Here is a 22,693-nt window from a genome sequence, read left to right as displayed (position 1 = left end):
ATGAGTGCACAGCCAAAGAAAGACAAAGAGTCATACATGAGCAGAGAAACACACACACACACACTCAGGCATACACAGTCACGCACACACAAACATACACAGTGGCAGATAGAAAATAATACAGAATGAAAGGGAAAAAAGTGAACTTCCTGGTGTCCAAGAATAACCCTCAGACACAAACGAGAGGTTAGCATGCCAGCTACTTCATTCACAGGGAAACTGATGCCAGGGTTAAGACTGTATGTCAGTCTGGCATGGTAGAACAAGCCTGTCATTCCAATACTCATGAGCAAGAGACAGATAAAATCAAAGCCAGCCTGACTCCACCATGATATCTTGTCTCAAAAAAAAGTAGTTATTCTGTGGGCATAGCCCAGCATGCACACGGCTCAGTCTGATGATCCCTAACACCACAATGTTGGCACAGTGGTCATACTGGCCATCTTAGTGCACCTGATGATCCCTAACACCATAATGTTGGCACAGTGGTCATACTGGCCATCTTAGTGTACCTGATATGGAGGCAGGAACATAGAGATTTGAGATCATCCTTGACTTTATAGGGTGTTTGAGGCCATCTTGGTTATATGAAACAGTCTCAAAACATGTTATATACACCAGTCAAGTGATAGAAATAAGAACATGCTGCCCCCACCCACCCATGGATGTGCTGATTTGCTGACCAGTGAGCAAAGAGGTCCATGGGCTGTTTTACTTTGGTAGTCATAGGCACTTCTGGGTTGTTTTTAGAAACATAACAGGAGAGTACTGGTGACATAGTCCTTTGTTAGCACCTCATTCCTTCATACTGGTGTTTGTCATTTCTCAGGAGACTCTGAGATGTCCCTGCAGAGGCTGGAAGGGAGCAGAAGAAATCTAGAGAGTAAGAAGAAAGACAGGAGAAAACAGGGTGACAAAGTGACCAGGAAGCTGAGATAGAACTAGAGGAACCAAAAAAGAGAGAGAGCAAAAGTGATGAAGAGCAGGGGCAGGTAAGGGTGGGAGTAGGTAGGGGAAGGGACAAAAAGAAAGAGATGGAAATGCTGCAAGACAGTTAGACAGAAAACCAGAGAGACAGATAAAGACAGACCTGCAATCTGCAGAGCACTCAATCAGGCGACAGACAGGTGAGCCCCAGAAAGGGGGGGAATGCTGGCCCAATATTGCTGGACTGAAGACATCTCACGAGGGCCCATGATGGGACCTAGAATTCAAAGGCAGCAGGTGACAGATGTTGATGGTTCTTGAAACACCTCTGAGTCTAAAATCAGAGAAGGATTGGAAGAAGACCCAGAGAGGAGAGACTTCTAAACCCGCACAGGCAATCCCCGAACCGTTGTCTGTACATTCCTGCCAGACAGATTTAACAATCAGCTCACAGTCAGAATGGTGGCCTGGGAGGAGGTGCAGCGTGGAGACTAAGCACACATGCTGTCTGAAAGCTCTCCAGGTCTGAATCCTGGTCCCAGTTGTGAGGAGCTGTGTTGTCATGGTGAAATTAGCTACCTTCTCTGTAGATACTAATCGAAAGGGAAAGGATTGGCCCAGGACACCGCAAGACCAAATTCTCAGTACGAAGGAGACTTATTTGCTCTAGAGGGAGTGAGGGCAGTGATGAGGAACAAAGACAGGAGATAGAGGAATAGGGAGAAGGAGAAGAATAAAAGTGGCAGGGGAGATGGGTAAGAGGTATTTGTCTTTGGGGCACAGAGGACGGCCTCTGGTTAGGGAGAAGACAGATGTGCCCCATAAGCAAATGGTGGATGGTAAAGGTAAAGAGGGGAACTCTGTTTTAGGATGAGGTGTTTAGTTTTAAGGGGGCATGTTAGTTAGATGAGCTAAAGGGGAATTTCCATTGCTAGACTTCAATATTTGATAGCTGGACCTTGGTAGTCAGCTTCAGAAGGAGGAAGTGGCCAAATGAGGGAATAAACCTTGGGAGCAAGCTTGAGGAATGTATTCTAACAATTCTTAGCAAGGAGAGGGAGTGGGGAAGGACAAGGCCTACCAGAGTCATGTGCTGGTGTGGGCTACTGTCCCTTCACTAATAGCATTGCATCTTATGTGTAATAACCATGAGAAAATTAAAGAAAATGGCAATACAACACTGAGTGCAGGACCTGGTGCCCATAGGTACAGTGTTAGCAGCTGCTGTTTTTTCTTTGAGTAGTGAGTGGTGGCAACGGCTTTACAGAGATGGGGCTAAAGCCAAATGTTCCCCAGTTCTTGACACCATGCCTGCTGTCCTGCCTTCTCATTCTCCAGGAGCCCCCCTGGACACCACCTTCCTCTTCCAGTGCATCACAGCCAACATCATCTGCTCCATTGTCTTTGGAGAGCGCTTTGACTACAAAGACCGCCAGTTCCTGCGCCTGCTGGAACTGTTCTATTGCACCTTTTCGCTCATAAGCTCATTCTCCAGCCAGGTCAGTGGGTGGGAAGAGGGCAGAATCCAGGGCAGAGGAAACAAGAGGCTGCTTTGTGGGTGAAGAAGGAGGTGTCTTAAGGCAAGAAGAAAGGCCGAGACAACATGGAGAGACAAGGGGGCTGAGACCAGGAGGGAGGGAGGGATGGTTAACAGGACGGATAGACAAGAATGTAAGAATGTAGATGCATCCAGACATAAGGGGAATGATGACATGGGGCTATGGCTGTCTGTGGCTAAGAGAGCAGAGGACTTGTCCTGTATTAATCCCTGGGTTCATCTCTAGCACAACGGAAGTCAGGTTTGGTGTTACACATTTTCAATCCTAGTACATGGGAGATCAGAGTTCTTGGCCATCTTTGCATAAGCACTGAGTTTGATCATAGTCTGAAAAATAGGAGGCCTACTGGGAAGTGATGGCCTATGCCTTTAATCCCAGCACTTGGAAGGCATAAGCAGGCAGATCTCTGAGTTTGAGACCAGCCTGGTCTACAGAATGAGTTCTAGGACACCCAGGGTTACACATAGAAACCCTGCCTCAAAAAACCAAAACCAAACCCAAAACAAACAAACACATAAATGAATGAACCAACAAGAACCAGGAGACCATAACTGAAAGAAAAACAAAACAAAACAAAACAAAACAAAACAAAACAAAACAAAACCAAAGTGATGGTTTAGGACAAAGAGGAGAGAAAAAGAGATATCGAGAATACAAGATAACTTATCTTGTATATAACTTATCTTGTATTCTAACTAGTGCTGGAAAAAATATGCAGATAGACAGTCTAAGAGACGCTATGTGTATTTGTGCATGTGAGTGAAAATGAAGAAACAAGAGAAGATGAGCAAGTGAGGGAGGGAGGAGAGAGGGAGGGAAGAAGAGAGCATAGAAAAAGGGAGAACAGTCTTTTATGAAATATTGGGACTTAGGAACCCAGCTTGCGTCTTGAGACTTGATAGCTCCAGGTGACCTCCTGGGCCCTTCTTTCTCACAGGTGTTTGAGCTCTTCTCTGGATTCCTGAAGTACTTTCCTGGGACCCACAGACAAATCTCTAAAAACCTGCAGGAAATCCTTGAATACATTGGCCATAATGTGGAGAAGCACAGGGCAACTTTGGACCCCAGTGCTCCACGAGACTTCATCGATACCTACCTTCTACGCATGGAGAAGGTAAGTCCGTCCTGAATGGTTGAAAGAGAGGATGGGGGCAAATGAAGAATGGGAGTGTGATCACAGCAAAGAAGGGAGGGGGGACAGAGGATGATGAGGACAGGTGTAAAATGGAATAGAGGAGATGCAGAAGCACGTGGATAATGAAATAAAAAGAAAGGGAGGAGAAAATAAAACAGAAAGAAAAAAGGCATATGGCCAGGGAAGAACACAGGGCAAATGGTAAAAAGTAGAAAGACTGGAGGGGAAGAAAGAGCCTGTGAGGAAAAACATGATAAACTCCCAAAGAGCAAAGTAGAGAGAGAAGAAGATGGAAGCCAAGGGATATTGTTGAGGGTAGAGAAATGCCAAGCAGTCCAGATAGTGTGAGACTCACAGACAGAAAGACAGCGACCAGAAATGCATGTGCTTCACCCTGCAAGGCTCCAATCACCCCTGACCTTCCCTTTTCTCTCCATCTGGAACCAGGAGAAGTCCAACCAACACACGGAGTTCCACCACCAGAACCTTGTGATCTCCGTGCTCTCTCTCTTCTTTGCTGGCACTGAGACCAGCAGCACCACACTCCGCTATGGCTTCCTGCTCATGCTCAAGTTCCCCCATGTAGCAGGTGAGCCACAGGTGGACAGTTGGGGCATTTTTTAGCTCCCTTTTGGCTGCAGAGGTTTGTTTGGATGAGAGAGACATGGGCCTCTTACACATGGAACTCTGAATGTTTGGGTTTACTTCTAAATTAAGGCACTCCTGAGGGTGGTGTGTGAATGAACACTCAGCTGACCTGATTTAAGTTGTTTTTTTTTTTTCTGCCACATAAAGGTTGATCCTTTCTCCTACTCTCCCTCCCTCCCTCCCTTCCTTCCATCATTACATTTGTCTATTCATTTATCTTTCTATCCATCCACCTCTTTATCCATCTACTTATTCTCATTTACCCACCTGTTTGTCCACCCACCAACCAATCTCCCATCCACCTATCCCTCAGTCATTTTCCCACCCATCTTAGCATAAATCTATCCAAACAACCATTTACTTACTCATCCTTCTATCTACCCACTAAACACACACACACACACACACACACACACACACACACACACACACACACACGAACCCCTGCCTCCAGCATGTATTCACTCAACCATATACTAATCAACATTATTATTATTATTGTAATCATTAATTCTTTAGTCACCCAAGGAGGCATTCCGTTCATTTCAATTAATCAACTTAAGAGTTCTTCCTTTGATCAGCAGAGCTGAATAAACAATTTGCCGCTGATGCATTCACCATTCACACCCTCACCTATCCTTCTGTCAACAGGTTTCATTCCTTAATTCTTTCACTAAGCAGCCTTTGAATTCCACTTTTGTCCATCCATTGTTCCATTATTCTGTAATTGAATCACCTATTGACTTTCAAGTTGAATACATAATGCAGTGTTTAATGTATTTGCTTTATTAACTCATGAATCTGTCCCCTCATTAATTGAATTATCCATTGACTTTTCTTATGTATCCATTTTTACAGGCATCTGTTGATGGATTAATTTACTTCTCTGTTATATTCATGAAGACCCAGATTCAAGTTCTTAATTTATAATTCCATGTGAAGTTGTGGTGTGTGTGTGTGTGTGTGTTTGTGTGTGTGTGTGTGTGTGTATGCATCTCCTTTCCACCGGTGAGAATTTTTTCCTGCTTTCTTCCTCCCCCTCTCACCTCATCATGATTGCTCTGAAGTCTCTCTCTGCAGTAGCTCTTCAAGGTATATTTTTCTTCCTTTTTAAAAATCTTGTTGTAGGGAAGTTGACGCTCATGGAGGAGAGCTTTAATATAGTTTTAAACATGAGCAGAGAGAGACAGGTGCTTAAGAATGAGACAGTTGTTTGCACCTGTTTGAGTATACTGAGTCTCTTGGGAGAGTCTCCTTGCTGTACTCATTTCATGGGTTGCTGGCTCAGGAATACAATATCATTGCTACAAAGCTGGTAGGGCAAGTCCACTGTCTCCTTTTTCTGTGCAGAGAAAGTCCAAAAGGAGATTGATCAGGTGATCGGCTCACACCGCCCTCCAACCCTTGATGACCGCATCAAAATGCCATACACTGAGGCAGTCATCCATGAGATTCAGAGATTTGCAGATCTTGTCCCAATTGGAGGGCCACACAAAGTCATCAAAGACACAGAGTTTCGAGGGTACCTGCTCCCCAAGGTGAGAGCAGCTGTGATTCCTCATCTCTACTCCACTAGCACATTCTAGTGTCCTAATCACTAACCCTTTGTGGTTTCCCAGCATTCTGTGCTTCTTAGGGACTGACTGCTTTGCATATGGATTCAGAGTATGTTAACATCTTTGTATCTTGTAACTCCTCCTAGAACACTGAAGTGTACCCCATCCTGAGTTCAGCTCTCCATGACCCACTGTTTTTTGAACAACCAGACACCTTCAATCCTGACCGCTTCCTGGATGCCAATGGGGCACTGAAGAAAAATGAAGCTTTTCTGCCCTTCTCCATAGGTGAGACAGACCTGTGATTCCATTCCCAGACACCAGACGCCATGCCCAGCCTCCAGAACACAAACAAATATATAGGTCCGTGTTTCCTGAGTCTGTTCCAGGTGCTTTGCCTGAACCATCCCATTCACCCTGGCCAGAGCCTCATGAGGTGACTCTTGAACTAAAGGATCATCCTGGTCAGAAGGACTTTGCAGAAGTCTTTAAAAGCCTCTAAATCTGAACAAATTCATTTTCTTTGTAGAAAACTGATTTTCTTTTATTTTATGCACATTGGTGTTTTCCCAGCCTGTATGTCTTTGTGAGTTGCAGACAGTTGTGGGCTGCCATGTGGGTGCTAGATTTGAACCTCAGTCCCCTGGAAGAGCAGTCAGTGCCCTTAACTGCTGAGCCATCTCTCTAGCCCCACAAATTCATTTTCTTAAGAAACAACACTAAGAACAACTGACATCACTTATGGACACAGCCTTGAGCTGGGAAGGGTATTGTGTCTGGGAAGGCATTTATCTCTGGGCACTGAGAAGATGGCACATGTCTTGACACTCTTGTCTCTGTTTGCATTAAATACTATTTGAATTATTAAATTTCAAGAAAAATCAAAATTACCAGCACTAATTTGAGCAAAGAAACCATTGATGATGGCTAATACCCCGAATCAGAGAAAATCCAGAGTTTAGCACCCATCAGTGTTGCAGGCTGTGTCTACAGACAAATGACGGAGCTGGCCATGCACACACAGCTTGACTGGTGCCAGTTCCACCCTTGCCTTACTTGGCCTTGCTGGACTAGTTGGCACCCTGGGATTGGTCAACTGCTATGTGTGACTGAGATGTGTTCTTTACTGGAGGAATACAATGTCAAGTCAGTGCATAGTTTGGTTGTCTACTGTGTGTGGTTCATTTGTTACACACAGAAGCTGCCTTCAGACAGAGTAAGTCAGTTTAATGGACTCTGTAGGATGTCAACATAGAAACTCTGTACTCAGGTTTCTTATCTTCTGGGGAAAGGGATGTTGTGGAAACAATCCCTTAGTCCCTGCACACTCTTATCCTAGGGATGAAATCCAGGGCTATGTGTATTAAGCAAGTTTTCTATTGAAAAGCCCACACCCCTGCCCCTCCCTGGTATATTCTAGAAGGTTCTCTCCCACTGAGCCTCTCTCCTCCTTATCCTCTCTCTGAAGTATTTAGGCAAGTGCTCTCTTGCTGAGCCATGTCTCAGCTAAGAATTGTTAAGCCTTGGATGTCCAAGTGTTTTCAGTGACCCTGGGCTCAGCCCTGCTCCTGGATTTCTCTAGTGTAATAGCCTCCTTTCATATGTCATCTTTAGAGTTGGAGACACGTGGAACAGTGAGATAAAAGCAAAGTGTCTGTATAACAGTCCCAAGTTTATAAAGAGAGGGATGTGGAGAAAAAAGACTTAAGAGAAAGACATGGAGGAAATGCATGACAAGATATGGTTAGACAGAGAAGGAGGAGGGTTCAGGATGCTAGCTAGGAAGTGTAGAAGAAGCAGACAGAAAATAATAGATAAGAAGACACATGGTGATGATAGGTACAGACAGCCACAGGGCCAGGTAGACTGCCATAGGACACAAGCAAGGAAGCGAGCAAGGAGACAAGGAAGCTAAAAAGATAGTAATGCCAAAAAACCATGGAAGGTGTCAAATCAGCAGCCTCAGGTAAGGGGACATTGTGTTGAGACATAAGTCATAAAACTGTTCTGGAAAAATCTGGGTCACAAAACCAGTTTTAAAAGAACCATTTCAGAGAGCTAATCTATCTACAAAATTTTAAAGTTGATGTCCCCACGTTTTGGAAAGGAAAGGCCCAAAAGAATAAGGTGCTTTCCATAGACTCCCCTACACAGGCACAATTTCCCAACAACCTGGAAAGCACAAGGGTTTCTGGGAAATTCCTCCTGTACCAGGAAACCTCAGGTAGTCACTTGCAGATTGAGAAACACTGAGAAAAGGGGCAGGAGCAGGTGCTGCTGCCAGTGTTTTCAGGCTCCCATTGCTGTAGGATGCTCATACCTGAGGTTACAGACCATCAAGTTCTCCCCAGACCTTTGAGAAGCCAGTGGGTGCCATGGACCCCTTGTTATGTGCACCTGCCCTATTTTCAGCTCTATGAACCATTGTGGTTGTGTTTGAGAATTTTGCCTCAAGCTGAATAAGAAAGTGCAGGAGAGTGGAGCGGGGGAGTAGAGAGAAGTGGAGATAGAGAAAGTGAAGAATGAGAGAAAGTGGGACAAAGGGAAAGAGAGGAAGAGGAAACGAGGGAGGGAGGGAAGGAGGGAGGAAGAGAGAGAGAGAGAGAGAGAGAGAGAGAGAGAGAGAGAGAGAGAGAGGTCTTGTTATACAGCCCATGGTGTTCTGAACCCCTCACCTTCCTACCTTAGTCTTCAATTGAGATTACAGGCATGTGGTTCCATGTCTCGCCTGTATAGGAATCTTTCTAAACAGCACCTTTATGCTCAGGACAGCGCTGAGATGGGTATCAACCCCATCCTAGAGAAACTCGTTCTTTTTTTTTTTTTTAATGTAACTACTATTTATTTTCTCCCCCTTTGAGAACTGTCTAGGAGTTTTGGCTTTTACATAGCCTTTGTCCTTACTCTTGGATCTAGCCTACACTTGAAGACAATCATGGCAGAAGAAAAAAAGTGTCGAGAAACACACTGATTATTCTGCTCAAATTTTGTGTCACAAGGCCAAAATGCTAGGGTGTTGGTGCAGTTTTACATATGACCAGAAGAGGGTGTGATGATAATTATAAGCCACTCCAATGGCTAACACACCTTTGTAGGCTCACAACCCATGGAAACCAACATACTTTTCAATGTAAATAAGAATGAGTTTCTCTTCTCTCAAAAGAGAAACTCGTTCTTATTCATTGTAATGGGCAAATGTGTCTAAATGGGTTTAGGGATGGGACAGTCCAAAGGTTGTATGTGGGCCTGAGACTCACATGGTTCATCTGTGCCCACAGGAAAGCGCATTTGTCTTGGCGAAGGCATTGCCCGCAATGAATTGTTCCTGTTCTTCACCACCATCCTCCAGAACTTCTCTGTGTCCAGCGCCATGGCTCCTAAGGACATTGACCTCACTCCCAAGGAGTGTGGCATTGGCAGAATACCCCCAACATACCAGATCTGCTTCTTGGCCCGCTGACTGTGGGCAGGTGTCCTAACTTCAGTAGAGAATGGCACCATCTTTCTGTCTCTGAGAGACCTGCAGGAAACCAGACCCTAGTGCATTGCTCATATCCTTCTACCGCCTGTGGCTTCTCCAAAGCTCCAATGTGTGCTTTTCTATGTGAATAGCACTTGAGAAATCAATCCAGTGCCTTTCGTGTTGTGTGAGCAGAAATGTCCGGAGACCACGTCACATGCTGAGTTACTTCTTGGTTTCTCCCAACAGCTGCAGTCCCCATTTATCAACTTGCTGTGCTTCATGATCTGTGCTAATGGACTCTGTACATGGTCCCAATTCTGTATCTACAGATTTGCCTAATATGTATGGTTCATGTAAATGAAATCACATAGTGTGTGATCTTTGGTGCCCTGTGTCTTTTTTATTTTTTAAAAATTTATTCCCTTTATATCTTGACTGTAGGCCCTCAATCTTTCTCCCATTACCATTCTCCCTTCCTCCTTCCCCTATAGGCCCTCCCCTACTCTTCGGACAAGTTTGAGGCTCCCCACTAACCCTTACCACTATATCATGTACCATCAGGACTGAGCAACTCTTCTTCCCTAGTGGCTTGGCAAGGCATCCCTGCCAGGGGGAAGTGATCAAAAACAGGTAAAAGAGTCTATGTCAGAGACAGCTTCCTCTCCTCTTTCTAGGGCACCCACATGAGGGCCAAGCTACCCATTGGGTGTGTAAGGGGACTAGGTTGGTTGAGTTCATGCATGGTCTCTGATTGGTGGCTCAGTCTCTGTGAGCCCCCTGTGCCCACATTGGTTGGCTCTGTTGGTCTAGTGGAGCTCCTGTCTCCTCTGGGTCCTTCTATTCTTCCCCACACTTTTCCACAAGACTGCCTGTGCTCTGCCCAACGTTTGTCTATGAATCTCAGCATTTGTTTCCATCCCCTGCTGGGTGGAGCCTCTGAGAGGACAGGTGTGCTATTGTTCCCATTTGAAAGCATAGCAGAGTAGAGTTAATAGTGTTAGGGGTTGGCTTTTTTCTATGGGGTGGGTCTCAGTTTCAGCCAGGCATTGGTTGGATGTAGGACTCTTCTGGTAATGGAATCACATAGTCAAAGTCTGATGTTTCCAGATAGCCTTTAAGCTCCATCTATAATGCAGTACTCCCTTTCTCAGCAGGGTTCTCTCTTCATTTGATCTGGGGAAGCCCAGATCCCATAAGGAGCATCACATAGCCCTCAGAGAAGATTACAGGCCTGACCCTTTCCTAATAAGAAACCTGCAAACACCTGGGGATTCCTGGAAATACCCCACCCTGTGTTAGTGAGATCTTAGCTTTCAGCAAAGGACCTTCGATTGTACCTGGAGATTTCCTTCACTTATAAGTACTTCACTTAGAACTAAGTACTGTGTTCTTCTTTTTGTGAGTGGACGGTGATACTGCATGTAAATGAGGTATTATATCACTACATGTAAATCAAGTAACCCTAGCACCTCTAGCCCCACCGAATAAAACACATTCACCCTGAGAACCCCTCCCAGTGCCCAAGGTTTATAAGTCCTTGATTCATGAAAGAAATCTCACTCTCATTCCATTTCGCCACCATGGCTGACTGAGAAATGTCGTTTCTTCTAGAGAAGGGTGGTCTTCTCTCCTCTCTGGAGATTCCCTGCTGCACTCCCAGGTCGTGGCTGCCAGGCAGGCAGGCTGGAGCCTGACTGACTTCTGTGAGCTCGGTGTTGATCTCTGGTACAGCACCCACCGTACCCGGACCTTCCTTCTGGCCTTCTGGGCTTGAGTCTCACTACATCTGCCTTCTGGCCTGCTGTGCCTGAGCCTTGTCAGGGATGTGTTTTGGCTTCATTCTGACCAGGTACAAGTTTTCACCCACTCCTCTGTCATTAATACAGAGGCTTAGCAAAAGGGCTGCAACACTTTGTTTTCATCTGATACTGACAATCTCATTTAAATGAGCTAACTGTAACACCTAGTGGAAAACTCATTTCCCCCTCCCCCAGTGAGACAGGAAACCTTGCCAATCACACATGTCTTGCCCTAAAGCCCTCTAGCCATTCTTGAGAGAAACAGAACCTCTGATCTCAATGTTGCTCTGTTCTTTGCTTTGTCTAGAAGCTGACAACCACATCCCTGACCACTGCCGGACAAGGAACAACAGTCACACATTCCTTCAATATCTGCTCTATCTATATTCCTGCCCATATTGTACGAAGGATCAATTTTAGGTTGAAGTTTTTGTGGTTGGGCTGGTGTTTCCTTCCCTCTGCTAGGAGTACTGTCTAGTTAGAGGATGACCTCTTTCATCTCCATTGACCCTTGCTATTAGGAGTCTCAACTAGAGTCTCCCCCATATCTTCCCAAGAGCCTGCCCTGTTGAGGATCTCCAACTTGACTCAGAGATGCTCCCTCCCACACTTTCTCTTCTTGATACAAGACCTCTACCCTCTCACCCCCTTTCCCCAGGTCTGATCTCCACCCTCATTTCTCTCAATGCTCACTCTTTTACTCTGTTCCCTCTCTTCAACTGCTTCCAACACCCATTCTGTTTCCCCTTTTGAGTGAGACTTAAGTATCCTTCCTTGGGCCCTTGTTGTTGCTTATCTTCTTTGGGTCAGTAAATTATAGTATAGTTATCCTGTACTATAGTCTACTACCCTATATATCTGTAATACATGTGTATATATATACACACACACTATAGTATATATCTGTATGGGTTACCTCACTCAGAGTGATCCTTTCTAGTTGCATTCACTTGCCTTTCAAATTTCATTATTTTCTTGTTTTTAATAGCTGAGTAGTTTTCCATTATATAAATTGTACCTTTTTTTTTCTGTTCATCAGTTGAGGGACATCTGGGTTGTTTCCAGCTTCTGGCTATGATGAATAAAGCTGCAATGAACATAGTTGAGCAAATGTCCTTGTTGTATGTGGAGCTTCTTTTGAGTATATGCCCAGGAGTGGTGTAACTGGGTGTTGAGACCTCCAGAAATCTCTGCTCACATATCAAGAAAGGTACTTGATTGACTTCTCAAGTGTTGTTCACCTTGGATCTCTGGAGAAGATATGAGGGGTAGAAGGATGTGAGCAGTGACCTAGGGTCTTGTTTCATGTCCTTGCCAGCATTTCGGGTGGAGGTGGGGGCATAGGGAGTGAGCAGGTCACCAGCAGCCCAAGCAGAAAGTCTTTGTGTTCACACTCTTGGACAATGAAAGACAGGAGGCAGAGTTGGAAACAGGTGAAGTTGCACAGCTGAGTGGAGAGGCAAGTTCAGCATAAAAGGTCCTTCTTGAGTGTGCAGTAAAGTCAATTGTGGTTGGACCAGGGCCATGGAGCCCAGTGTTCTGATCTTTCTTCCTCTCCTTGAGGGATTCTTGCTACTTCTGCTCAGGGGCTGTTATGCCAGGTTCACGGGACCCTCAGAGACCACCAGGAGATGACTTGATGCAATTGCAAGAGAGCTTTATTATGAGAGCGATTGAACTCGGGACCCAAATCTCACTGGCACAGCAGTAGAGAAGTGGGACCCCAAGCTCTGAGTGAACAGATTTTTTAAAGGGAAAGCCTGTGAGCAGGGGGTTTCCATGGCAGCAAGCAGGGGGGCACAAGCCTTGGTGTTACAGAATTGGGTGAAGTTTAGCAGGGCAGGGTGACCTTTTCTGAGGCACACAATCACAATGGCTAAGGCATATAATGACAATGGCTATTTTTCTAAACCATATCTGAAACATTGGGGAGAATTTTCCCACCCGACTTTCAACCGATTCCCATTGATTATTGCCAGGGAGTTTGTCTCTATTTTCTATGAAGCATTTATTCTGTTATATCTCCTGGAGGTTGTTGCTAGGAGAGTTAACTTTGTTTTCTGCCAGGTGTACACTCTGTGATATTTCCTGGTATCTGAATTCAGTTCCCAGTCAAGATCTTTATTTCAAAATGGAGTTATATTCTGGGTAATTTAAACCCTTCAGGGCCACTCAAAGACTTGTGGCCATCTTCCAGCAGGACCCTATCCCTTGCCTCTCTTGGAGAACCTTCTGCAAATGGACAGAGAAACCCACCTCAAATCGTTCATTCAGGTGAGGCCTATATGGGGAACTAGTGTGGGGTTTTCCCTACTTTTGACGTTGGAGATCACTCAGAAGGAAGAGTAAGGCCTCCTCCCAAGCTGTAGGTTCAGGTGGGAAGATTGCTGAGTGTCAGGTAAGATGCTAACTTGTGATGGATGGTGCTCAGAATGGCAGACAAGTCTTCCTCTGTTGGAATTGTGTGGGGCATTGTGCTCAGAGTGGGAGAGGTGGAGACGTGTTGAGGTGTAATCTTGGTAAATTTCACTCCTTGAGGCTTGTTCAGTCCAGAAGAGGAAGTAAAATATAACAGGCATCAATAAGTAATGTTTGCTTTTGCCAAAGAAGTTTATCCTGATGTGTTCCAGGACAAAGGGAGGAGAGGTGAAACAGGTAGATAGGTAGGTATGACTAATCATCTATAAACCCAATGCACCATCCAAGCAGCTGATCCTGGCACCATCTTTCCAGTCTCCACAAGTGGGATTTCATGTTTAACTAACACTTGTTTGTTAATCAGTAACATCCATGACCCTACTTTCCATTAAGAGAAGCGATATAGTGGCAGAAATCTCAGTCTCCTGCTACCCCTTAGTTTTTAATAGATCAATGGTCTATTTATTTTTTAATTAGTTTTTCAGACAAGGCCACTCTGCTTTTTCCAGGCTAAATGTCCACCTGACATAACATCTCCTGTGCTGGGATGACAGATGTATGGCACATCTGGCCACAAGTGTTTCAAAACTATGCTTTTTATATGGTGGAAATGTCAAGTTAACATCCTATTTGCCATTATTTTTATTCTTTGAAAATCTAATTCCTTACTTTCTCAATCTCATCTCCACCATTTTCTGTGAAGCTCCTCCCCACTTGGAGGTAATTATGGTTGTTTGAATGAGTATGGATGAGGGTACTATTTCCTGGAACACAAACAACTTATGAACAGGCACTACACTGAGGAAAGTGGGACCTCAGCACTCTAATTGCCCAGAGACTCACAATGATGGCTGGTGCCATCATGCCATGGTAGCATGATATGTTGCATCTTTTTCATGTACAGACAGTCAGGGGTTATAACAAAAGAAGTTTTCCAGGGGGTAGATAATGCGCAGTGGACAGGAAATTACTACCTACTATAGGAAGCTTAAAACAATTGATCAAATCCATGATCGACAGTATGTGACAATTTCAGACAGCTAAGCTGCATTCCTTGACTGTTGGGAGCTGAGAGTCTGGTTGCAGATACAGAATTAACTCATAAAATTCATTAGGCAAATTACTTTCTCACCTGGTTTATATTGGATGTAATCAAAGCAATAGGAATTTTAGGATTGCTTGAGTGTTCACACCAACTTAAGAAACAAGGCTTGAACAGAGCCATAAAGACTTTCTAGGATGATGACAAGCATGAAAAAAAGAGTCATTCCAGAGTAACAACTGGTGCTAGGTCAAGAATGGACCCAGGTGCATGACAACAGGGTGTAACAGGGGAGAAAGGTGTTAAAATTTCAGGTCCTGGGGATGAGCAGCTTTGACTGAAGCCAGGAATGATAGGAAGTGAAGTGGTTCAACTCAGCAGGCAGCAGAAAGTCTCCTGGCATCTTTATCTGTTTTCTATTGCCATCACAAAAGTCCAGAGTGTTAAAGGTTTATCCAGCTCATAATTATGGAGTTTGACAGTCTAAGATCAAGCAGTACAGTTTTTTTTTACACAGATTCTGGTTAGGGCCCCTTTCATGTGTCACAACACAGTAGAGGAAAGGAAAATCTGTCACATGCAGAACAGCCTAACTGGTCAGGTTGGCCTCATTTTATAATCAATTCTCCAAGATTCCAGCCTTCCTGAAAGGTCACTATTAAGCTCTTCTGTGGATCAGCCCTGAAGACCCAATGCCTTTCTTTAGGCTTGAGCACTTGAAGGCTCTACCACCTCTCAACACAACCACTTTGGGGACCAAACCTCCAGCATGGGAACCTTTGGAGGACACTTAAACCATGTTTAAGGCAAAGCACATGGAACAGGCAAGAAGAAAGGGCAGCTGGTCCAGATAGAGGGCTCTGGTTGCCAAGAGGTGATGTCCCATGGTGAGCCCCAGGAGTGTTGTGGATCAGCCTGGAGCCTGACTCAGTCAGAGCTGCTGAAGGCCATGAGATTCAGGTCAGTTTCAAACCCATGTGTTGATGTACCTGAGGTTACTGACAAATCCTCTGGCATGTGTTCTGGAAGCTTCCATGGTGGCTCAAGAAGCTGAGGTCTACTATTTTCACCAGCTGTGTTGTTCTAAGATGGTTGTGTGGGCCTTCATCATGCTGTGTCTGTTATAAAGATTGAGGACTTAATGATGACATTCTTTTGGCCAGAGGCAGAGAAACAAAGGCAAACTGGAGCCTCATTTGCCATGATTGGGACTAAAGGTCACCACATTCTACAGTTTAATAACATTTTAATTTGTTAAATAAATAAATTCTATGTTGCAATGTTACTATAGGGGAGAGGAATTATTTCAGTATCATTTGAAAAATACATTTTTAAAATCTGAGTATGGTGGAACATCGCATCCTGTTTATTCCTTCCTAGGAGTTAAATCAGGCTTCATGCATACCAGACAAGCAACCTGCTAACTGAACACATCCTCAGCCCCTAGAGGAAGGAGCTATAGAATGTATTTCCCTAGCTTCTTTGGTTCTCCTCTGTTCTTCTTCTTCCTCTTGGCCATCACTATAGAATCCTTTCTTCTGAGATCTGCCCCACAAATGGATTAACATATCTCACAAATGGATTAACAAACCCACCAGAGTAGTTTTCCTATCAAAGTCAGCTGCCCTCCTCCTCAGATGCATTCTTTGTTGCCCTTTCTCTTGACACAGATGGTATAAAAAGAATGTCCTTCCAGATGCATACCATAATGACCTCAAAATCCTAGATCTGAAAAAGCGTAAGAAACAAAGCCGTGTTCACATAAATTGTCTATTCTCAGGCATTTGGAAAAGAAACTGAGATAGGAGATAGCATGTGGAAGGGACACATGCCCAGGTTCACAGATAGTGAGGGGAGGCTGAGATCCAGTATTCAGGTCTGGAGTCCTCGAGTCTCGGAAATGCTCCTGGGATAAAGCTACATAATGGCATAGATATCACTAAATATTTTCAGAATTTGGTTAAAATGCAGGTCAGTTCTTTTGTAAATAGGCATATAGAAACTGACACAAACCTTTGAGCATCTGCCAGGTGTAGTGCCACACACAAGTAATCCTAGCATGTGGGAGGTGGAGACAGGAGAGTATAGAGTTCAAGGTCTTTTTTTTTTTTTTTTCTACATATAGAACTTAGCTGATATTCTTGTAGTATCTCTTTTAGTAAACATTCTTGTGGTGTTCTGTATCATGATTAATCACCCGGTCATGTTTTGTAAACTATATTGCTGACATATTTCCCCTTCCTGCCTTCTCCCTATAAAATTGTGTGAAAATTTTCAAATAAACGAGAGTGAGATCAGATTATAGACTTGCTCTCATTCTTCGTGTCTCTTGTCTCCACCCCATTCTTTTCACCCCTCCTTAGGAACCCGTTGAACTCCCACTGGACAGGGACAAACTTAGCGCCCAACATGAACCTGAAGCATGGGGATTGAATTGAATGTTGTTCTTTATGCCCCCCCCCCATAGGATCGCTGCTTTTACAGGGGAAGTAAGTGAAGATCCTGCATAGAGATCTCCACAGAGCCCCACTCATCTGTGAGTCTGATCCAGAGAGGTAAGTCAGAACAAGGAATTGTGGGACAAGAATTGAGTAAGCATGACTTATTCTTACAGGGTCTCAAGGCGTCCCTCAAGAATCTATGTGTGTATGTATTTATTTGTGAACTTAAGTTGACGATATTTTAAAATCTGACTGACGACATTAATATTTTTAGACATGAGACAGTTTAAATCAACACCTCTAAGTTTGGTCCTGGATCATCAGAGTTAAATTCTATAAAACATTTTAAAATTTATCAGGTATTTTAAAATAATAACCCTTGGACAGTCTAACGAAAAAGTTGAAAACAGTTTCTCAACCCTTTGGTGGAGGTCAAAAGATGTTGGTATTTATTTTATTAATTTTACAAAGTAAAACCAAGTCATGCTTTTTAAGCCAATTAAACAAAAATTGTAGTTATTACAATATATCATGTAAAAAATCTATAAAATATGTTGTTCTTCATTTAAAAAGGCTGGAGATTCTTCAATGCAAAATATTTGCTTATACTCTTTTACAGGAGAAAAAGGACTACAATTCCATGTTAGCCCAGGGTTATGCAGGGTTATATTCAAATCATTGTTAACCGTTATATAAAATATATGTCTGGCTGCCAGTACCTAAAGAAATGATTTAATGCTGTTTCTTTCTGGCCTATAGATTTGGTATGGCCAAGATAGTCCATTTTTCCTGAGGGCTGCAGGCTAAGTTTAGTTCTCTGTTTAATGCTAAATAAAACGTTTATCCTTTAATTTTTTCTGTTAAGTTTTAATACAATATCATAGGATTAATAAAATTTGCTAGCCTCTTTATAAGTTATCTTTAATTAAAAGTTTTCTTTGATTTTAGTTTAAAAGGAGTAGATTTAAATTATGCTAAAGATTATAGTTGAGTACAAGATTGAGTTTTACCTAGTCTCTTTGTTTAGGTTGTTTTTTCTTAAGGTTAAATTTAGAATGGGTACAAATAAAGTTTGCCTATATAGATTTACCTAAAATTTGGTTCTAAAACATACATCTAAAAATATGCCAAGATTAAAGATTACGACATCCTGTTTTATAGGATGGAGTTTAGAGCAGATGATGTAGGTAGGCAAAGAGTAATTCAAATATGCTGGCTCTCTGACTTGTCAGAGATCTGATAAATATGGCCTTTTAAAATATGTAGGCTTATTATGACAGAGTCCAACCTGTTGAGGCACAAGAAAACAAATTAATTCAGTTTTTAAAGGTACAACCTATACTTTTTCCATTTAAAACAAAAGTTAACCCAATTGTTGGTACTTTAATGGTATTTACTGATGATTCACTATCTGGTGTTGCTGCCTGTGCTTATAAAAGAAAAGCAATGTCTTTTCAAGTGTCTAGCACATCTGCACAAATACCAGAGTTATCTGAAGTATTGGCTGTGTTTCAAAGTTTTAATAAGCAGTCTTTAAACATTTTTACAGATAGTGCATATGTAGCTCTGTCCTTGCCTAAGTTAGAGACTGCAGGTCAAATTCAGACATCTTCTCCTGCTGGAATTTTATTTTTACAAATTCAAAACTTGATACAAGAAAAAAACTTTCCCCTTTTTTATAGGACATTTGAGGGCTCATTCTAATTTGCCAGGACCCCTAACTGAAGGAAATGCATTGGCAGATAAAGCCACCAAAGTTAATTGTTCACAGTTAAGAAGAGCCCAGGATGCCCATAACATGCATCATCTTAATAGTCAAACCTTGAGATTTAAATATGGGTTGACTATGAGACAGGCCCATGCTATAGTCAAGGCTTGCAGTACTTGTCCTCAGTTTCAGCCTGTTCCTTGTTTGGGAGTCAATCCTAAAAGGATTGTTTCCAAATCAGATTTGGCAAATGGATATTACTCATATTCCTAAATTTAAAAAATTAAAATATGTACATGTTTGCATTGATACTTATTCTGGATTCATTTTTGCCACTCCTCAACCAGGAGAAGCTGCAAAAAATGTTATTGCTCATTGTTTACAGGCTTTTAATGTTCTAGGAGTTCCTAAGCAATTTAAAAGCTGACAATGAAGCAGGATATAATAGCAAATCTTTTAAAAGATTTCGTCAACAGTTTCAAGTTTCTCATATAACTGGAATACCTTACAGTCCTCAAGGACAAGGCATGCTAGACCGTGACCACTGAACAATTAAGATTTACTTACAAAAAACAAAGAAGGGGAGCCACTCCCCTGGACACCTAAATTTTTTAAAATTTGGATAAGCATGGTAAATCTGCAGCAGATAGATTTTGGTATACAAAAACCAAAAAACTTTTGCTAAAGTAATATGGAGGAATCTTTTAACAAATCAATGGCATGGACCCAACCCTGTACTCATATGGGGACGAGGAGCTGTCTGTGTTTTTTCACAGGAAAATGATGCAGCTTGATGGCTACTGGAACACCTGGTGTGACAAGTAGATGAGGAGTTTTCTCTTGACATTGATAATGATGTCAAAGAAGACCCCCTCCAGTCAAAGTGACTTATGTGCTGCCCTCAAGGAAGAATATTGTTTTTACATGGACTATTCTGGGGTTGTGAAAGACTGCATGGCTAAAGTTAGAGAGGGCTTAGAGAGGAGAAAAAGACAGAGAGAACAAGAGGAAAGTTGGTTTCATGATTGGTTTTCAACCTCTCCCTAGCTCACCACTCTCCTCCCTTCAATCTTGGGACCCATGGTGGGCTTTCTTCTCCTCATATCTTTTGGCCCATGGGCCATCAGAAGACTTACTAGCTCTGTAAAACAGCAAATTGACTCCCTGGCATCTAAATCCATACAAGTTCATTATCACAGACTTGATTTGGCTGACAGAGGCTTAGCTGAGCCCGAGGAAGACTGGTAACAGTCCATCACATGGGTCTTGATTGCATTTGGCTCTCATGAGAACAGCATGAAACTCAGATAAATGCTTGCCAGATGTGGCATGGGCACCACAGGGGTGTAGGACAAGGTACCACAGAGGAAGGATCCAATTGTCCGCTTCTGAGTTCCCTGAGAAGCAAACCTGATTGCATAGAGGTTGGTGTCTGATTACCTCTAACCACAACCTGCTGGGGATGCCCTCAGGTGTTGATGGGCTCTTCCTCTCCTCCCCAAAAAGACACCCAAAAAGGCTGCAAAACACCCTAGGAGGAGCAGGTCACTACTTCCCCCCTCTGGTTAATGCCCACTGTCTTCAAAAGACCTCATCTTCATAACCTACCTGATAGCCTCTTAAATTAGTTGAGAAAGGGAGGAGATGCCAGGAGCCAAGGCCAGCTAGTGGAAAGTTACAGACAGCTGCAACAAGGTCGTAAGTGAGAGATTTATGTTTCCGGAACCTATGAGACATCTGTGTGTCAGGCTAGACATTTTGAGATATCTTAGCTGACATTCTTGTAGTAGCTCTTTTAGTAAACATTCTTGTGGTGTTCTGCATCATGATTAATTACCTGTTATGTTTTGTAAACTATATTGCTGACACATTTTCCCTTCCTGCCTTCTCCCTATAAAGTTGTGTGAAATTTTTCAAATAAACGAGAGTGAGATCAGATTATAGACTTGCTTTCATCCTCCTTAGGAACCCGTTGAACTCCTGCTGGATGGGACATCCACCTACTGTCTATCTTCCTGACCCACCTGGGGCACAGGCTTCAGGGCCACCACACTAAGGCCAGCCAGATGGCTAAAGGCCATCATAAGAACACAACAAGGGCCAGGGCAATATGGCACAACCAGAGCCCAGCTATCCTACCACAGCAAGCCCTGGATATTCTTATACTGCTGAAGCTCAAGAGGATGACCTTAATTATAACCTTATAAAGATGACAGAGGCTGTTGAAGAGGAAATGAATAAATCCCTTAAGAAAATGCAGGAAAGCACAAACAGGTGAAGGAAATGAATGAAACTGTTCAAGACCTGAAAATAGAAGTAAAAACAATAAAGAAAAAAAAAACAGACCAAGGAAATCCTGGGTATGGAAAAGTAGGTGACAAAACGGGAACTACAGAGGAAAGCATCACCAACAGAATACAAGAGATGGAGGAAGGAACCTAAGCATAGAAGACACAATTGAAGAACTATACATTTGTCAAAGATCATGTTAAATCCGAACTATTCCTGACACAAAACATCCAAAAAAATTAAGGACACTATGAAAAGACAAAGGAAAGAATAATAGGAATAGAAGAAAGAGAAGATTCCTGGCTCCAAGGCCAAGAAAATATCTTCAATAAAATCATAGAAGAAATGTTCCCAACCTAGAAAAGAGAAAAGATGCCTATAAATATACAACTGTCCTATAGAACAGCAAATATATTAGACAAGAAAAATCCTCCTGCCACTTAATAATCAAAATACTAACTGCACAGAAGTGAAAACATTAAAAGCTGCAAGGGGAAAAAGCCAAGGAACAAATGAAGGCAGACCTATCTGAATCCTACCTGACTTCTCAACAGAGACTATAAAAGTTAGAAGGGCCTGGACAGATGCCATAAGAGACCAGAGATGTCATCCCAGACTATTATATACAGCAAAACTTTCAATCACCATAGATAGAGAAAACAAGATATTCCAAGACAAAACCAAATTCAAACAATATCTATCCACAAATCCAGCCTTACAGAAAATACTAGAGGCAAAACTCCAACCCAAGGAGGTTAACTACACCCAAGGTAACAGAGGAAATAAATAATTCCACAGCAACAAACACACACACACACACACACACAAACAAACAAACAAAAATAAAGGAAAGGGAAGCATACACAAACATACACACCAACACTACCAAAATCAAAATAACAGGAATTAACAATAATTGGTCATTAATATCTCTCAACATGAATGGACTCAATTTTTTAATCAAAAGACACAGGCTAACAGAGTGAGAGTGGAATCAGGATCCATCACTCTGCAGCATTAGACCAGTGACTAAGATGGAGCACTATCTACTTCTTGAGACCTGATAGCTTCAGGTGACCCCTTGGGTCCTTCTTTCTTGCAGGTGTTTGAGCTCTTTTCTGGCTTCCTGAAGTACTTTCCTGGGACCCGCAGACAAATCTGTAAAACTATGCAGGAAATTCTTGACTACGTTGACCACAGTGTGGAGCAGCACAGGGCGACCTTGGACTCCAGTGCTCCATGAAACTTCATCAATACCTACCTTCTACCCATGGAGAAGGTAAGTGCTGCATTATTGAGAGAGGAGATGGATGAGAGTGGAGGATGGGAGTGTGATCAGAGGAAAAGATGGGAGGGGGAACATAGTATGATGGGAGAAGTAGGAAACAGTGAAAGAGATGCAGAAGCTTCTGGAAAATGAAGTAGAGAAAGAGAGGAGAAAATGAAATAGGGAAAGAGCATGGCTGAGGAAGTAGCATGTGAAAAGGGGCAAAAAGCAGAAAAGACCAGAGGAAGAGTGAGCCTGTGGGAGAAAACATGATAAATTACCCAAGAATGAAGTAGGGAGTGAAGAAGACAGAAGAAGCCCCGTGCTTGGGCAGAGCTTGTGTAAGTGTTGAGGGAACAATGGGAGGACTGGGAGAGGATCAAAAGAGACAACTAAGCAAGACCCATTGGGCTTAAAGAGACTGAGACATCAACTAAGGAG

General features: G+C 43.0%; 1 protein-coding gene and 1 pseudogene across 1 annotated transcript; both read left to right on the top strand.

Moving 5' to 3' along the window:
• The first annotated feature begins 2,234 nt into the window (after positions 1–2,234).
• Positions 2,235–9,666, top strand: LOC129684261 (cytochrome P450 2B1-like). The gene is made up of 6 exons (XM_055617366.1): positions 2,235–2,426; positions 3,424–3,600; positions 4,069–4,210; positions 5,620–5,807; positions 5,972–6,113; positions 9,104–9,666. The coding sequence occupies exons 1-6, from the start codon at positions 2,235–2,237 to the stop codon at positions 9,283–9,285; spliced, it is 1,023 nt and encodes a 340-aa protein (XP_055473341.1). The 3' UTR covers positions 9,286–9,666.
• A 3,659-nt stretch (positions 9,667–13,325) lies between these two features.
• Positions 13,326–22,693, top strand: part of LOC129684260 (cytochrome P450 2B1-like) — a 29,902-nt pseudogene continuing 20,534 nt past the window's right edge.

The sequence above is a fragment of the Psammomys obesus genome, unplaced genomic scaffold (assembly GCF_907164565.1).
Source record: "Psammomys obesus unplaced genomic scaffold, mPsaObe1.curated_primary_1811, whole genome shotgun sequence".
In the NCBI taxonomy this organism is placed as follows: domain Eukaryota; kingdom Metazoa; phylum Chordata; class Mammalia; order Rodentia; family Muridae; genus Psammomys; species Psammomys obesus.
Note: the sequence above shows the minus strand (reverse complement) of the source record. Positions and strands in the feature narration are given on the sequence as shown.